The 18,712-nt window shown below is 46.4% G+C and overlaps 2 protein-coding genes across 8 annotated transcripts in view; both read right to left on the reverse strand.

Moving 5' to 3' along the window:
• KCND3 (potassium voltage-gated channel subfamily D member 3) overlaps positions 1-17,005 on the reverse strand; it is a 121,438-nt gene extending 104,433 nt beyond the window's left edge. The window contains exons 1-3 of one of the 6 annotated variants that reach the window (XM_062626580.1): positions 16,876-16,943; positions 15,526-15,575; positions 10,523-11,707 (exon numbers count right to left, since the gene is read on the reverse strand). In XM_062626580.1, coding sequence (XP_062482564.1) covers positions 10,523-11,631 — 1,109 coding nt within the window. In that variant the 5' untranslated portion in view covers positions 11,632-11,707; positions 15,526-15,575; positions 16,876-16,943. Of the gene's footprint in view, positions 1-10,522; positions 11,708-15,525; positions 15,576-16,566; positions 16,760-16,875 lie in introns of those variants that run through there. The other 5 variants (XM_062626576.1, XM_062626581.1, XM_062626582.1 and 2 more) reach the window with 5 other exon arrangements.
• Positions 1-18,712, reverse strand: part of RHOC (ras homolog family member C) — a 421,559-nt gene that overhangs the window by 139,548 nt on the left and 263,299 nt on the right. The window lies entirely within an intron of this gene.

An 18,712-nucleotide genomic window follows, 5' to 3' on the forward strand; every position in this document is an offset into this window, starting at 1 on the left:
TCTCTGCTTAGACCACCACAGAGGATGGACGGCGGCAGTGTCTGAGAGCGGCACAGCTGGAGGAGCTGAATAGTTTAAACAGTACCTCAGGATCTGCTGAAAACCTAAGACAAAAATGGTAAATTCAATGGAAGTGTTACTATGTAGAAGACAAGATTTAAGGGGTTTTCTTTCAGCATCTGTAGGTCTCTGCTCCTTTTCTGAAATCTTATTTTCTCCTTTCATTTCCAAGCCAACAGAACTGAAAACTGTGCTAAACAGCATGTGGGTGCCTGATGGACCATTCCTTACAGACTAGCTGCTTGAAGACTCTGACCTTTCTGGGTGATCTATTGTCCACAAGACAATGTGGATGTCAGATTGTCTTCAGGCCATCTGGCAAGACCTGGCATCTGATCTGACACATCTTCCCAGACCACAAAAGCAATGCTGGGGTTTCAGATGGAGATCCACAGAGATGCACCATTTCAGGAGCATTTGGTTATAGGATAATTTTGGTTGGCAGGGACCTCTGGAGGTTACCTTGTCCAGCTCTGTGGTGTCCTACATGGAGGGCAGTCCTATGTTAATGCTGATAGAAGGTTATTAGGACGTGGGTGCGTCGCCAGGTCAGGTTGGTGTGCAGTCTTGTGTGCATCGGGCTTTGTAAAGAAGGGTCAAAACTGGAAAAGAGCCTCTGCTATTTGTTGCTTTTCCGATCCATCCTGACATCTGCACCTTCAGGAAGGACTCTGTCAATGACCGTGACTTTGCTCTTGAGTTACAGATAAGTCTTCTGTGTGTACACTGATGGATCTGTTTACCTATGCTTTATCTAATCGGAAGGCTTTCCCTAGGCTGGAAATGAAGCTTGTTCAATAGAGCTCATTAGGTAATGAGCTTATTCACTAAGCTCATTAGTGGTGGAACTCATCCTGCTCAGCCCTCCGCAGCCCAAAACCTCATATCCCTTCAGCCCAGCTGATTTGACCCTTAGCAGAAGAGATGACTTTTATCTGATTTCAGCTGGTTTGCAGGTTTTCATTCAACAGCTCTCTTGCTGAATGCACATCTATTATTTAACCTGGCCTGCTAGTCCTCTGCAGCAGCAAAGTATCTAAAAGGGCTGAAGTCTTTTGCATCCAGTGTGCCAAGGCGAGAATATGATGCCAACTCATTTCATGAACTGAAGCTGAGTGTCTGACTCAGTAGGACTCATCCTCTTACATGATGGATGCTCCCTGGATTGATGAACAGACGGTAAGGCAGATGCAAGTAGGCAGCAAAATGAAAGAGGCACCAAGGAAAAGTTGTGATTGCCTCCTGCGAGCTGACCACACTCGCCCATCTGTACACACTGCTGTGGTCTTGCAGGAAGTTTTGAAGCACACACATGCATGGCAGAAGCCAGGGATTTCACGTGTTGGTTAATTATGCAGAGATCAGAGAGTGAGCTTGATAAAAAGGGTACCTTGCAGGTGCAAAGCTGGGTGGGGGACGGGGTTTTCAGCCTTCCTGAACCAGCAGCAGCACAACTGAAATGTGTGGCAGTGAAGGATGCGTGTTGGCAATAATGCTTCATTGATTCATGTTCAAAGTGGTAAATTTCAGTCCTGTTTCTACTCATTTCAGACACTGATTACTAGAAAAGGGCTCTCACGCAGTGGAGTAACAGAGGTGTCAGAGTCTGTTAAATCGACAGCAGCCTACTTCTGTCTTCCCTCTGAAGAGTCATAAAGAAGCAATGGGAGCTTTTCTCCATTTAATATTGATGACAAAAGGCCAACAAACTGTGTAAACCTCCAAAGACCCTCCACCAGGATTATAATTGAGAGTGAGTTCTGAGATCAATTGCAGGGAAAGAATAAATATATCTACATTAGCAAGTAGTGCAGCTCAACAGGAGCTGAACCGGGGCAGGCCACCAAGCATCCCTACAGTGCACAGCTCAGGGAGGATTAATTTTAACCCCGTCCTAGTCTGGTCCATGGACTGAATGCCCATTAGCAGTAAGAGCACATTAGATGCATTCCTGGAGTGCATCTTCCAGTTGTATTTCATCCAGAAGGAATGCGGTTTGCATGCTCTGAAACCTCTTTGTGCCGTGAGCCAAATGGCAGCAAGGACAGGATGATGGAGGTTGCTTTCAGCGAGCATTCCTGATCCAAACTAAGACTCTGAAGTAGATAGACTCTAGGAGAAAGCAGCTCAGAGCAGCTGTCTCCCATTTCAGCTTTCCCTTTGCAGATAGCTTACTTCTGCTAAGCATTAGGTTGTGAGAATAGCTGCCTTGCATTACCCTATTGACAAATAAAGTGCTATTTTTGTTCTTTCCATAGTCATGGTAATTAATATTTAAGGAGGATGCTCCCTTGTGCTCCAGGTCAATCAAATATAGAGAAAAGTGCATACTGTTGATGACGTATTGTCTCCAAATTATACCCCAAAAGTGCATGTAGAGCATGGAGACGTGGAATTGAGGCTTGTGGCAACTGGGTGGGGAAATAAGCAGAACTAAATAATAGTGTTTCCGTGGTACAGAGAAGAAACAAAGGGGCTGTCTGGGTGTGGGGTGAAATCTTGTTATCAAGGCTGCGCATTTAGGTCTTAAAGGCTGAAAGGGACTCAAGATTTTATCGTCTGCTGTTCTCACATCTGAGGTGAAACCCTGTATCTACAGGCAAGAAGAGATAACCAGCAGCAGTCTGCGTCTTCTGATGGCAAAGGGGAGTCACATGTACAGAGAGAATAAAGCAGCAAGTGCGTGAAAAATAGTTACCCATAATAAAAGCTCCGGGTACTTCACCATGGTGAGGATGCGTTGTTTGATTAACAGGAGCTGTTAGAAGGGAACCCGCTGCAGGGCAGCTGGGCAAGGTTTGTGAGTGCCAGGGTGTTGTTCCTGCACCAGTTCAGCAAAGCCATATGTGGGGCACGTTCAGTAACAGCACCGCTTCCCTCCGTACGTGCAAGATTTGTTACTGGAATTACTTGACCTTGTTGTTAGGAGACTCCACAGTTGCACCGAGTCCTCTGCATCTCTATTTAAGCTTAAGCTTAGGGGCCCGTAGCCTGGATCCACAGGGCTGCTCTCTTCAGAAGCAAACAGTCCTTTCCCAAGGGCTTTCTGGGGACGTACATCAGCCAAATTTCACAAAGTCCTGAAGGCAAAAAGCTAAAGCTGATCTGTGTTTTAATTTGGCCGCAGATGGCAGGCCCAGATTAAAGCAGCAGGCTTCCCCAGGCGATGCTCCATGGCTCTCCCCAGTGCGAGCTGTGAAGAGCCTGCTTGGAGGATGACTGTGAGTACTGCCCCTTTGGGTTTTGTTGGTGTTGCAGATGCTTTTATAGGTGAGAGAGGATTCATATGCAGAGTGCCACTGTCCATCAGGAGGAGTGACAGCGGTGACAATGCCACCGCAGCGCTTGGCCCTGGACCCGAACCTCACACGGCCTCGTGCAGACAATAAGAGGAAGTCCACAATGTAGAGCCAGAACAAACAAGGGAAATCATGAAAGAATGAGGGAAAGAAAGAGCCAGATGCTCCAGCTTCATTTCCAACCAGAATGAAAGCCAGTGAAGACTTGCACCTTTTAAAGGAGTAATGAATTGTTTCCTCCCCTGGCACACAGTGATTTGACTTGCCACATGCCTCCCAGTAATTTCCCAGCAGGTTTTAATGTTGGAACAATGGCATTCTGTTAGATATTGATTTTAAAATAACTCTTCCACACTTACTTGTAACTTTAAGAGGTGAATTACAGCCCTTGAATGTGCTCTAATGTAGCAATGGTAAACAGTTAAATAGGCACAATCTGTTTGTGTAGGCACTGCATGTCCAGAAGGCAGAGCTTGGCTGAACCCTGCCTGTCCTCCTGGTCCTTCAGCACAGCTGTAAGCGTGATGGGTGGCAGGGAAGAATGCTGGTTTGCAGTGAGGAAAGCTTCTCTGGTTATCTCCCACTTTCGCTCTATTTTTTGTTTCATTGTTTTACAGAGGTGATTGCATTACAGTGCCTGGAACACTCTACAGCCTAGAAATAAGCTGGGTTTGGTCACATGTATTCCCCCATTCTGGCTTCAGCCGTGCAGAATCCACAGATCACAGAATCACAGAACGGTTTGTGTTGAAGGGACCTTAAAGTTCATCCGGTTCCACCCCCTTGCCACGGGCTGGAACACCTTCCACTAGACCCTTAAGCTTCCTTAAGAAACTGCAGTAAGAACATCTCATGTTGTTTTCCTATATTATAGTGGGGCAGGAGCCTAGTTTTGTATTTTCGATGCCCCATGCTCCATGCCAGGCAGGAGAGTCTGGGTGAGGATGTGATGTGCAGATGTCACCGTGATGGGTGAGATGGGTGCTGGCAGTGCCTGGGTATAGGATCAACCTCCGGCTGTGGGGGTGCGGAGACCCGCATCGCTCAGAATTCACACTGGACACTGATTCTAACTGTACAGGCTGTAATCAGCTGCGAGATGTAATTAGCTTTGGCTAATTTGTTGCAGGGCCTTTACCTTCACCTCCCCTTTCCCTGCTTTCCCACTGACACCGGCTATTCTGTCCCTTCTTTTCAGCCAATCTCTCTAAACTAATTACTTTTACTGGGTCAGCGCTGTTATGAAATTATCATTTTATAAGACTAAAAATAGCTCCGATCCATTCAGCACGCCAATCACTTCCCTTCATCTCCAGTGAAACACAATGTTATCTTTAATCTCTCTTTCTCAGGCACTCACTGTGATGCACGCGAGAAAGAAAGGGAGTTAAAAAAAACTAGAAAGAGGAGCTTAGAAAGAATTTGTAAATCAGTTGCTATAGATGCATCCCTGCCAGGGCTTCCACTGGTAAATTTAGCAGCCACGCTACGGTTTTAGCCAGTATCATTACTTGGCCTTATTCAAAATAATTCACTTCTCACACGACGAGCTTACCCAAAAGGAAGGTTATTTTGCCTTGCGCATTCAGAACAGCGTGTTTGCCCGTACATGCAGTCGCTACACATATCCAAAGCCTCAGAAAGCATTAAGGACAGATCATTGTTTGCTTTAAGAGAGAAAAATATCCCTTTGCTCTGAGAATGAATAAATGTATTTTAACACTTCTGCAGCTCTGGTGAATGCAGATATCTCAAAGATGAGATGCTTGCCTGAGATTTACACTGGGATAGCGAAGGGAAAAGGTTCCTCCTGTAGTTTCTGATACAAAGACATTTTGTACACAGCATCTGTAAATCCATTAGGAGAAGAGAATTGATAACACATTTTGTGTAACATGAAACTGGAGTCAAGGGAATGCAAGCTCAAGAAAATGGCTTCTTTGTGTAGCTCCATCAGTTCATTGTTTGATTGGACTTTATATTAAATTCAAGCTGTTCTTTGGCCTCTGGATTTCGGAATTGTTGACTGTGTGGGAAATGGCGAGAGGCCAAGGAAATATCCCACATCTCACCCCTCTTCTCATCGCCGATGTTAAATATGCAAAGTAGTGTTTCTATTAAAGCAGCTTTTCACATTCAGTTTAATGGCAGTTACGGAAGTAGTGACACACACAATATGATTACGGAGCCAAACAGCAATCTTCCCAGAGAACCCGGGAATGGCAGCGCTCCAGAGATGATTTATTATTTTCCTTACTTTGCAGACTCCTCTGAGTTTGCAGGAAGGAGGGAATGAAGGTTACTATCAGCTCGAGTGCTTTCAGGACTTTGCATTGAGGAGTAACTGCTGAGAGCTCTCTGTTCATGCAGTACCTGGCAGCCTTTGCGAGAAGCATGGTCAGTATTCAGTAACTTCATGCCAGTTCAGCTGTCAGCAGTTTGGCAGCAGGTATTTCATGTGCTATTTCACTGCTTCATCCCCTTTCTTGTCCATGATCAGATACCCATAAATAAGAAAGGTCAAGAAATAAGCAAAACAATGATGCTTCTTGCAGAGGGGTTGATCCAGCGTCAGTCCTCTTGTCCTCCCTCTGACCCACAGTTTGCAGAACCACAGGGTACCTGCTTGAGCCAAGACAAACCAAAATAGATCCCAACTCCCTGTTCTCTCAGCACTCGGCTAATAAAAGCTACAAGGAATTTCAGATCTTGCTCCAGTTTGGGCTGTTGACATAACCAGGCCAGCACGTCTGCTTTATTGACTTCCTAGCATTAACCTGATTCCTTAAAGGAATTATAGTGATAGGACTGCGTTGTCCAAATGCACTGATGTGTGTCTTTCACACTCACTGACCAGCACAGCTGAATCTGAGAGAGGAACAGTGCTCTTGAAACCATTATGTTCTTGCAAATGTAAAGGGGACAGTCAGACAGAGGACAGATTCTCCCAGGACCACTCCGAGGGCACTCAGCCTCCATTAGGCACTGGAAAACCACACAGCTTATCCCTAAGCTCCAACCAGCACAAACTCCATCAACAGCCTCTGCTCCTTGGTCCATGGTACTGCTGGTTTCTTGGCACAAATGGCCCAAGAGCTCAGTGATGATTCCCTTTGGATCTACTGCATATCTCACCTTTTTCAAGGCTGTTCCTGGTGGGGATGGGGACGCTGGTGTCTGCTCCAGTGTACTCCAGCTCTGCTGGAACATTGGAGCATCTCCATGTCCCGGGATGGAGCAGGTGGATGTGGCGCTCAGGTTTTCACAAGTACACTTTGCTGCCTACACTGCAAGGTTGCAGACACTGCCCAAGGGCCTGGAACATACTGCTGTTGTCAGGTGAAATGGAAACAGCTATAAAAAGCTTAGAAAAATACATGCTCGGAGCAAAACCAGCGTGGGGCTCAGTAGTGGGAGGGAGGTCTCGTACAGCAGCCGTGGTTTGATGTGTGCTGGCGAGCAGTGAAACAAGAGGCTGCCCCATCCACAACCACAGGCTGTTGAGAAGCAAATTAAACCAACACATTGGTGGCAAGGTAACAAAATGCATGATAATTAAACTGCCTCCATACAGATGTAAAGCTGGTGGCTCTTGCGTAGCAGGTTAGCTGGAGACCCCAAGACAGGGATGTGAATGTGAACGATGTGAACCAGCACTGTGCCCCTGAGTGGCTGAGATGGAGGGTCCTGGGGGTCAAAACCTCCTACAGAACATAGAACGGGCTGGCAGAGCTAATATTTATTGTCTTGGTGGTTTGGACAAGGGCAAGAGAGAAGCTGGGTAGCTGTTGGCCTCTGGAGAAACGTGTTTCTGCATGGATAGGGTAGCTGATTTTGAATTAATTTGGAATAGTTGTTTCGGTAATTTGGATTGATTTAAGATGCACCCAAGAATAATGCTTTCATTAGAAAACCTCCTGAGCAAAATTTAAATGCTAAATTAAAACCAGCCTCTGATAAAGCAGGGCTGACGAGCACAGCAGAGGGATCAGAGATGCACGGTCAGTATAATTTAATTCTTTTGCTTTGTTTCCCATTCCAGAATAATTCTTGTACCCATCTCCTTGGGTTGTTAACTGCCTAAGGAGCTTGCAAGTCAGCCTGGAATTCTCCAGACCGATTTGCATTGTAACCCCACCAAAAGCAGCTCTTAATCTATTTTATACAGTGCTTCACCTTCAAGAAGAAAAGCGTTTTTATTGCTTTTCATTTCTGGATCAAGCTGGAAATTCAGTTGTATCCTAAAGATACCGAGGGACTTGGAATAACAGCAAGTGATGTACGGAACAGTAGGAGAGTTATTGGTTTCCTAATGCTAGCCTTGGTTGGTTGTGGTGAGTAAACTTTTGCCTAAGCAGAGGTAATTTTTGAGTGTCTTAATAAATGGGAAAAGTTACCTTGCCACAAGCAATGGTGGAATTCCAGTGCCAGGGAAACATTCACTTATCTGGATTTCAGCATTTTCAGTGTTTAAAACAAAAAATACATATATATGTGTAGAGATTTGAGTTAAACCCCATTGTGCTTTCTAGTTTCTTGTTTGAAATGCTGGCTGGAGTTTTATGGCAAATGGTAATATTTAAGATACTCATAAAAGCTCTGAGTGTTGCTGAAGCACAAGCAGCGAACTGGCAACCACCAACTATTAAGAAGCATGTTGGAGACTTTGGCTGCTTTTTTGGCAAGGTCTGTGGGATAGGAATTGCCAGAACTCTCATTAGTAAGTAACAGGATCCTTCCAAAGATATTGAAATGACTTCTGAAGAGAGACGTATCTGAAATATTGTGTGAAAATGACAGTTTGTCAAAGCTGGAAGGGTTTATGGGGAAGTGGAGGGGGGCAGGAGGTGTTAACCACCCACTCCAGTGGTGGGAGTGAGAAGCTGGGATGACCTGAGGCCAAAAGTTTCATTTCTAGCTCAGGAGTTTCTGTGCTGTGGTGCCAAGCAGTGGGTGAGAGCTGCTGCGCGAGCCAGGGGCTGGAGCTGGCACCGTCGGTACCTTGGGACCCCAGCACCATCCCTCTGGCTCCACAAAGTGCCTCTCCAAGGAGGGGTCTGGCGGGGGCCCTGTGATGCTTGTCTGGCAGGAATTAGGTTTTTGTGCCTCTTAGCAGCAGCTCCTCTTTCTGGCAGAGGTTTTGAGTGAGCCAGTGGAGAGCGTTTGGCTTTGGGTGCTTCAATAAGGGAGTGATGGGTACCTACTGTGGGCAGATGGGTGATGTCAGAGGGCACAGGGCCTCTTTTGGGTCTGCTCTTATTGAGGTTTCAGAGTTGCATGTGAGCCTGTGATTTGACACTAAACTTAGCCTATTTTCTAGACACCTACTTTAATTAAAATCCTGCAGGAAAAACCCCAAATCAGTAATACCAGAAGTTAAAGCTTTAAGGCTTTCACAGCATGTTATAGGTCCCTTTCCAGTGAACTCTTACAAAGCCATGGTTAAACATCTCATTTTTAAAATCCTTGTCAACTCATTTATAGCACTCGTTCATCTCTAACTTCTGTGATTACAACAGATTGAGAACACTTTCAAGTCCTCAGAAGCACTCTGGTTTGTCCATCCATGTGTTCAGAAAGGAAGGGAAAGAGAACAAGACTCTCCCATCACTAATATAAAGCAACATACATGTGAATGTCCAGAAGTGTGTGCACATACAAAGATAGGTGCCATCATTATTAAACAGAAACCAGAAAACAGAGCTGTGTTTTCATGCATTTCCCTCTCATAGAGAAGATGTGAACAATCCACCCAGCACAGGTGTCCCTCTGAAGCTGCTCAGATACAGCGATGGGGATGGGAGGGTGGGAACTGACCAGTATGGGCCAGTAAGAATGTGAAACAGCAGGTTGGGGCATGCTGGGATCCAAAGCCCAGCTTCCATTTCTAACCAAGCACTTTTCCCAGGTAAGGAACTCAGCTTTTGCCATATTGAACATGCAAACTTTGCTCAGATGATAAAAAGGAGGAAAAATGGGGTCTTTTTTAGTGACTATGACAGACGTGTTCTACATCTTCACTTAATGAAGAAATTCAGGCCTGCAGTTGTCATATGTCAGATTCTGCTCCTTTCTGAGAGCTGAATTATGATTTTAATAATTGAAAAGTGCTACTGCAAGCCTGGTCATGTAGAACAAGCCCAGGGAAGTGGTTAAAATCAAAAGCAGTTTAGAGAAAAAGCGATCACCACATTACAACAATTGTCTACAACTGAATATTAAACTGTGTGAATCTCCAGTGGCAAAACTCCCTGCAAAGTAACTGTGAACTTAGTGTATTGTTCTGGTGTGTGGAATTAAGAGATTGCATTTGATCCTGACTTTGGACCCGCCTGAAGCAGCAGCCAGTGATGCCAACTTGATTTTATATAACCCCATGAGGGTGAGGGCTTGGTCATTCTGCTTACCAAGGTTTTAGTTCAGAGCAACAGAAGCTCCAATCTATAATCTCAGTAGAAACATCTGTAAGACGGAAATGAAATATAGGGGGAAAATGTGCCCTCCAGGCTACATTCCCCTTGCTTTGATATCATTATCTTTGTACCTGTCCATGGGAATGCTTCAAATTCTACTGCAACAGCATATGCATATTGTTTCTTTAAACTCGCAGCTAAACACAGACAGGAAGCCCGTATCCTGCTCAGTTAAGTACTAAACATGTCCTGGAAATCATGGAGTATTTTCAGTAGAGAGGCCCACAATATCCATTGGAAATGTATAGCTCCTGGCACGTCAAGTGAAGAAAAAATGACCAACATCACGAAGAGAGACAACACACACATCAGCAACTCTGTGTAAAACGTGTGGCTCAAATGAATGCCTGAAAACCCATAAACTCTACCTGACAGGTCCCTTGCACTCATGTTAACTTTTCTCTCCTGCAGAAGGAGTGTGAAACAGGACCTGCTACTCCACAGCCTTGCTCCTCCTGCACTCATTTCCATTGTGCCAAGCATTTGTCAAGTGGGTGTAAGTGCTTTTTCTGTTTTACACAACTTCACATAAGCATAAATTGCAGAAGTTGTAAGGCAAAGAACAAACAAGCCCTTAACAGTTCCAGCCCCTTTTCAAACATGCACCCAGGAAAAAGCTTAAGAGTAACTGAAGTCAAGCTCCTAGTACATGCTCGCCTGCTGCTCAGTGAAAGAAGAAGTAATACTCACCCCAGTGTTGTCATGGTTACAATAGTGTACCAAAAGGAAGCAGGAATACTGGTGAATTTGCTTGCTGAGGACCCTTTCTCTGCATAAAACATCACAGTTGCAAAGATGATGATTGCCATAGTGAGGGAAAAGAGGAGAAAGCCAAGCTCGGAGGCACAGCTCTTCAAAGTGTAGCCCAAGATTCTTAAGCCTTGGGAATGGCGAGAGAACTTGAAAATCCTGAAAACCCTGAAAACCCTTAATGTCACAAAGGCTCCGCTGACATCCTCGTTGTTGGTCATCACCAAGCCAATGTAGTACGGCATGATGGCCACCACGTCGATGATGCTCATCACACTTCTAATGAATCTGTAGCGACTTGGGGCCGCAAAGAGTCTCAACAGATACTCAACTGTGAAAATCATCACACAAGCTGTGTCCAAGCAAAAGAAAGCCACAGCGTATCTTTCCCCACATGGAAGCTCCTTGTTTCCAGGCACCGTGCCACAAGGGACAGTTTCCACGACATTAGTGATTACAGAGACAGCAATAAAGAAACCGGTGACATAGTAAAAGACTAAGGCTAAGGTGCTGGTGTGGGGGTTCTCGAAGGCTCGCCACATGGTCTGCCGGAAGCTCAGGGATGGCATGGACCCTTCTTGGTTGTTTTCAGAGTCATTGTCATCCATCAGCCGCTCCGCGTTCTCCCGCTTTCTGTCTTTGTACTCTTCATAGCAGCAGTCCCCAATGATTTCAGGGAGGATCCCATAGAAGGCAAGCTCTTCGTCGTAAGCAGAGATGCACTCGTACCTGGGGTAGTGCAGCTTGCCAGTTCTATAAAAATTCAAGATGCACCTAAAGACCTCAGGGTCCCGGTCAAAGAAGTACTCCTTAGTGTCTTCATTGAAGAAGAACTCCTTCTCGGTGCTACCCAGGAGAGTGTCCGGGTATCTCTCCAGTGTAGTCCTCCAGGTCTGGAAACGCCTGCCACTCACATTGAGAATGATCAGCTCATCCTGCCTCTTGTTTTTCTCCGTTGGAGCCAGTGGCATAGGACAGTTGGCCACTGGCATCCATCCTATGGCGGCTGCCCTGGCAAAGGGCAGCCATGCTGCTACTCCTGCTGCCATGATGACCCCAGGCCTTGTTACTGGAGAAGATGGTTAGGCTGCTCCTGAGACCTGTTGGAAGTCAGATCAGTTCCATCTACAACAGAGAACAGAATAAAAACACAGCACAGTCAAGAAAGGTGTCTTGCCCCATTGTGTTAAGGGTACGTACGCAAGGAGTTTAAACAAGTGGCTTGCCCATATCTCCCACTTGAAGGATGATGTTAAGGCACAGGATAATCAGCTCTTCAGGGTTATGGCATTATTATAGATTGAAATTTTGAATAGCAAATGATTCCTCATTAAAAGCATTTTAAAAGTAGCATAAACACACTAATTTATATTTGCTTCCTCACAAACAAGACTAATCCATAATTCCCCAGGTGTAAGCCTCCTGTGCTCATCAGTTAACTACAGCTGTCAAGAAAGAGCTGAGAACTCCAGTGAAATCAGCCTGCAGTTCAGCCAAGGAGCTTGTATGCCAGCAAAAGCCATGAGTGGACTGAGCTGGGTTTCCAGTCCTAGGACAGCTCAATACATAAGGGATTTTGCACTAAGAACATTTCCAGCTGAAAGAAATTGAAAAGCTCCTCTGGTTTTCATTACTTTTCTTCCATCTTTAGCTGAAGACCTGGCCTCAGCAGCAGTGTTTTGCTGGTGTCTTTTATTTAGAGATGGGTTTTACTCTTGTGAAATATTGCATCCATCCCCTGGCTCAGAGGAAAATTCAGGGTAGCGTTGCTCCAAATACCTGAGCAACAGTCAGTGTGAATCCCAGGTGTGCAAGCTGATGGATTAAGCTGCTACCTGAATACCAAGAACATCAGGATGAGGGAAGCCTCCAGAGTTGGACAGCTTTCTCCCATCAGGAAGATACCTGGATTATTTCCTAGCTAACAGAGGCAGAAGTCCTTCAGCTGAAGAACTGAAAGACTATTAGGTTGAAATATGTTCACTGCACTCTTGATTTTTAGATGAACAATACCTCAAGTTGTCCAAATCGTCAGCCAACATGCTCTTGAATTTAGAGTAGTTACTGTGGTTCTGATCTAGCCCTGAATTTTCTCTTTCTTATTGATCAGAGTTCTTGCAATATTTAAGTTCTTGTTTAACTTGTACTTACTCTCACTTCCCTTATGTTTTTCTAACTCCACCATAACATTATCTGGAGAGAAAGGTATCACAGAAGATGCGTTTGGGGCCCTATCAAAAGTCGATTTATCAATGGAAATTCCATTGATTCCACTGACTTAGGCCTTTGAAGCTTAATTGTATCCTGTTAGGCAGTTTTACTCTGAAGTTTTTAATTATATGAAAGCTGCCATTCCAGCCAGTAATGCTGCAGCATTATTGATTCCAACAGGCCATCAAAATACTGAATAAAAAATGATGGAATCAATCTGTGGTGAAAATGACTAAACTGCTCACAGAAACACTCTTCCTCTTCAAGGCACATTAACATTCATCACCTTAATGTGGAATATCTTTCTGTGCAATTTTACTATCTAAAGGACAATTGCAGTCCCTCGTGCAAGCATCTTACTGCTGCTGGAAGAGGTTTTGTAATTACGAAACGTGTAATAATCCATAGTGAGGCGTATCCCAAGGAGACACTTTGCTTATACACACAACACTGGAGCAAAGAGAATGCAGTATCTCCCTATGAAGAATTGTTCAATGTTTCTATGCAGCACTTTTTCTCTCCCCCTGAAGAGGGGATTTATTGCGTTAGAGTGCCAGACTGACAGCCCTGGAGACCAGGCTCCTCCATCTGTGCAGGGAAGAGGCTGAGCACTGCAAACTTTCTCTACACGACTTTGAAACGGTGCCCCAGTCTTTAGCTGAAAGGCAGTCTCTTGTGGCTCTGAGCAGAGCTGCTGGTTTCTTATACCAGCAGTGAAGGATCTTTGAACTTTTAGGAAACCCAGCATTAAGAACAGGGCTTGCAAAAAAAACATGTGGCAGCAAAATGAGCACCATTTTATTCATTAATCACCAAATATCTAGAGGCAAATAATCAAGAGACCAACGTAATGCATCCTGTTCCTGTTTCCTCAGCTGGTAAACTGTCTTGGCTACTTTTTCATTTCCATTAGTGACACCACCAGTCGTTCCACCAGGACTGATTGGCGATGTAGAGTGACCTGACCAGCAGCAGTGCACTGGATCCTCATCTCCCCTGATTTCTCAGAGGAGCCTCGTTAGAAACCTCTCCTGTACTTCTAGAACTTGGGTTGTAAATTCCAGGTTACCTACATTAGCTGCGGAGGCACTATAAATACTTCACATATAATTGTTCTAATAAAGCACTGGTAACTCATAAGTGACTTGCACGCTTTTAAATCAATTTTTAAAGATAAAATGGGTCCTTCCATGCTGGCAGGGTATGTAGGGAAGCTATAAATATCTTGGCTATGAAGTGGACAGGAGATTAAAACAAAAGAGAAAGAGAGAGGTATTCTTCTGGGGAAGTTTAGTTCCCATTTCTCTGTGAGCAAGAAATGCAGCTGGTTAAGGAGCATAGTGGGCACAGTTTAGTTTTCAAAGTTGTGTTAAATCTGTCCCATTTGCTTCTCAAAACACACAAGAAGAGAGTCTTTTCCAGCTATAAACTGTCTGAAGGACTGAGAGGGAGAAGACTTATGATATCCCCTGTCACAGAGGTTTTGCTTCTTGTCCACGAGTCCTTGGAGCTCCATCCCTTCCCAAAGTAAGAGATGGAAAATGAAGAGACAGATAGGGCTGGATTTGTAATTCAGAGCAGTGCAAACTAAGTAACTGGTTTATCTACAGAACCTGGAAAGAATCCTCCTTTTCTGGCATGGATTCTGGGGTTTGGTGACTGCTAACAGTCTTTTTAGGCTGCAAAGCAATTGCCCGGGCTCAGAATCTACTGTAGAGTCGACAGAGTCTTCATCTCGCTGAGCAAACAGACACAATTCAATTCTAAGCAGCATATATTTAGCTGCACACATATTTCTAATTTTAATTACCATAATTTCTGCATGTAATTTGAAAGGAACTAGTTAACAGAGGCTGGGCTCCCTGCTGATGACATTTAGAAGACCTGGTACATGAAATAAAGTAATTTGCCTCTGTCTGATTTAAGAAAGTAAGCATCTATAGAGAAAAGAATCAATTTTCTTTAGGTAATTACAAGGCCAGTGCCAAGGTGAAAGCAGATTTGATAAAGGAGCCTCTGGCGTGAGCCCCTGAACCCCTCAATGGAGTCCCAGCACCATCGAGCCCCCCCTGCCCACCCTGGCTCCCGCAGGCTGTCGGTGCTGCAGGCAGTTCGAGGGCACCAGGGATCATCCCAGTCTCCAACAAAAACCTGGCGAGGTCAGTGAAGCTCTGGAGGAAAACTTTGGGGACACAGTTCTCTCGCTTCACCTAAAGGGTCAAGGAATAACTGCTGGCTCCTTACCCTGTCAGCTCCCATGGCAGTGCCGTACTTAATAGATGTGTCTTTGTAGTCTCATGAAAGCAGGAACAGAACAAAAATCTTGAGTGTTTCCCTCTCTACAAGTAGATAGGGATGATTTAAAACACAGCCAATAAATATGCTGTGAGTTTCTTGGTGAGGCACTGTTAATGGGAGCAAAGAGCCTTGAGATCATCCATTCTCTCCTTCCCTGTCCTTGTTGGGTCAGGCTCAGGCAGCAAAGATGTATTTGCTTTAAAGCAAAATGCATCAGCCAAAGCTTCCTCTTCTCTGTCAGTCACATACTCCTTTCCCTTCACAATCACATCAGATAATAAAACTTTCCACAACATGTTCACTCCCTCAGTCCATTGGAGAGGTTTAGGAGCAAAAGCAACAGGCTTAGGATAAATGCATGCAAACTTCTGCCCTCCCTCATAGACAGCCCGAAGAGCCCCATCTTGCATCTCCAGCTCTCAGCGATGCCTTACCTGGCAGGAAAGATGCTCCCAGTGCCCAGAGTCGGGCTGAATCTGGGGAACTGGAAGGAAGGGGAAGCAGGCACTCCTCAGGATAAAAGGTGAACCTTTCTGCCTGCCTCTTGACTCCCTCTCCAAATGAAGTCAGAAGCAATCAGTAAATGTGATCATCATTGTGAAAGTATATATAGAGAGATGACTAAACAGCTTCTCCCTCATTACTGCCGCGACGGAGTCTCTCCCTGCCTCTCTCGCCTGAGCTTGCTTCGCTTTGCGCCCTCCCCTTCCAGCACGGCTCGGAGCTTTGCTCACTGCTGAACCCAGCAGCTCCGGCACCGGGTCCCGGAGATCTGCTCGGCTGGATGCAGCCAGGAGACAGGTCCAGGCTGGTCCCGGGGAGACAGGCTGTGTGTGAAGCGAGACCGAGGAACGGCGGCGTGAGCTAACAGAGACACCGGCAAATGGAGGCACCAGAGCCTACCCTGCATGCTAATGTGACAGCAGTGGCAAGGGGGGATGAAGGGGGGGAGAAGTAGAGGATGAACTTCACGGGTCCCTCCTGGAGCTCCCGGTGTGTCCCTGGCGTGTGGGGACCACGCAGATGTCCCTTCTGGGCAAGAAAATGAGCCATTCCCTCAGCATCACAAACCTACAGCCAACACCTACACCAGGCAGGAGGCAACGCTCAGGAGTAAAAATAAATAAGCCAGACCTAAACCGATCTTTCCCTGTCTCCTTTCCCAGAGCTGCCCCTTTCCCCCTCATCCTGCCATTCTTGCTTGCCATGCCCCTCAGCAGCCCATGGCAGTGCTGTCTCCACACCACCCTAGCACCATCCCTCTGTATCCACAGCCAGAAGTTGGACTCTCCCCGCTTCAAGACCTTGGCTTTCTTGCTCTTTTATCTGTTTGCCGGCGGTCCCCGTGTAGTAAATCATTATGCGCCCAAACGGGATCCAGCCAGTCCTGCCCTGCTCTGCCGGGCAGCCCCCGGCAATGGCTGATGCGCTGCCGCGATAGTTCGCGACTTCCATAAAGTAAAGCAAATACCTACATGAGAGAGCGGAGCGCGGCAGCCTCGCCATTGCCTCGCGTCCTTCCGCGGCTCCGGGCGACACTTTAATACGGGAGTTCAGGGGCTGCAGGGCTCGGGGTGGCCGTCGGACGGGGACGGGGAGGCGCCGGGGGCGGAGCGGGGTGCGGGGGACGAGCGGGCGGGGGCTCCGCTCCTGTCCCTCGCTGCCCCGGTGCCTCCTCCCCGCCCGCAGGTGACGATCCCGGGGGTCGGTGCCCCCAGCCCGAGTCCGGTCAGTGTCGTCCCCCCCCCCCCCCGGTGCCGGTCCCCTCCCGGTCCCCTCCTCACCTCCGCAGGGCGCTGCCGGCCGCGGCCGCCCGCCGAGCGCCTCCGCTGCCATGCGGCTGCCGGGAGCGCGGGCGGCGCAGAGTGCGCGGGCGCGGCGGCGATCAGCACCGCGGGCGCGGACAGCTCCGCGGGGAGGGGCCGGGCCGGGGCTCCCCTCCCACCCCACGTCTCCAGCGGGTGACCCTGGAGGGGGACGGGTCCTGGTTCAGTGCCTCAGCGTTGTCTAATCCCTCATAACTCAATGCAGTTAATGGAGGTCTAACCCCGATTCCCAAGTGCCGGGCGCCGGGTAAGCCTTCCCCAAACCAGTTTCCCCCAGCAGTGTGTGTAACCTGCACCACAGTGCCTGCGGCAAGGCAATGAGTTGCGGTTTTGCATCAGCAAACACAACCTATTGTGATCTTTACAGTGCGGATCCTAATAGCTGTACACTGGACACACGGGTAGTTTTGTGCAAAGTGAATCCCAAAACTTCTCGGAGAAACTTCCAGCGGCTGTGTGAATTTAAGCAAATCAAAGCATCCTTTATTAGATGTCCTCAGGTCTGCTTTCCCCTGGAGAGCACTTCTCCTGTCTCTGCTTGCTCCTTTCCTCTTGTGGATGCTCAGAGGAAAGCAAAACCAGAAGCAGCAGTACCAGAAGGCTTGTCCTGGTACCAGAGGTTTGTCTGTGATTTACGGTGGCATCAGTCCACAAAGCTCACAGCCTCTCCTCAGCACAGCCGTGCTCCAGCCCTGCTCCTGGCTGGCTCTGGTCTGGCTGGGACTGGGAATAGCTTTTCCCCTATGACTCGGCCCCCTTTTAACTTCCGATCTCTATTAAAAAGCTAATTTGGGAGCTCTTCTTCAATGCTCCCAATTTTGTATTTTTAAATAGAGTATGAAAGTCAAAAGCAAGCTGGCTGCAGATAGGCCAATGTGAAAACATTCCTCCTGCTCCCTCTTTCTTTTTTAAATCCCTTTCTTCTCTCTCTCTTTATGTCTCCTTTTTCTCCTTTGCTCTTTCTTTCTGCCTTCCCCTTCCTCTCTCTTTCTAGGAATGTCTCCTTCGGTTCTCCTGCACCATAGGTTTTACTAAAACTTTTGGAACAACTTTATCTCTTTCTGCTACTGAAAAGAGAACCTGCCAATGCTAAACCGAGCTGCATATGCAGAGGGACAACTGGAAGAGACGCTGCATAGTTAAATATCAATATTAAATATAGTTCACTTGATGGGGTTTTTGCTCTGTATTTATATCCTCTGCCTCTCTAGTGTGTTTTCTGTACTTGGCCTGTTCTTTACTCTGGGTGTTATCCTGCTGTAACTTTGCATCTAAATATCCCCCTGACTTCATGGCTGTGCTGCATAAGCATTCTGTAACGACGGTCGCAGTAATAACCCTAGCTTGGTTGCTTGAAATTACAGCTTGCCATAACAGTGTAGCTTTGTAGTCTGATTATGTCCTCTAGATTGTGCCAACGGTTTCCTTGCTTTGGATCCAAGCTTGTGAAAATGCCTGCAAGGATTAAAGAAAGATCATTAATATGATTATGCGAAAGAGTCAGTCCTTGTAAGCTTAAAATTGTATATGTGGTCTAAAGATTGAAACAGCCTGGAAAACACACTGCTTGGGTATATCTCAAGCAGCTCAAAACCTTGGCCAAGTCTCTTGAGCTCTATGTTCCACCTAAAGAAAGAATATAGTCATATTTACTGACAAAAATATATTATCAGGCTGTATGAACATTTCTAAATGGCTCTAGGATTCCTGAAGGACATTGGTTATACAAAAGTATAAGGAGTGAAATAGGTGTGTGTTTGTCTGTCTGTCTCCTTGTCACTCGGGTGTGGAACAG

This window comes from Pezoporus occidentalis, unplaced genomic scaffold (assembly GCF_034315485.1).
Source record: "Pezoporus occidentalis ecotype Australia unplaced genomic scaffold, CSIRO_AGI_Poc_V1 ctg294, whole genome shotgun sequence".
Classification (NCBI taxonomy): domain Eukaryota; kingdom Metazoa; phylum Chordata; class Aves; order Psittaciformes; family Psittacidae; genus Pezoporus; species Pezoporus occidentalis.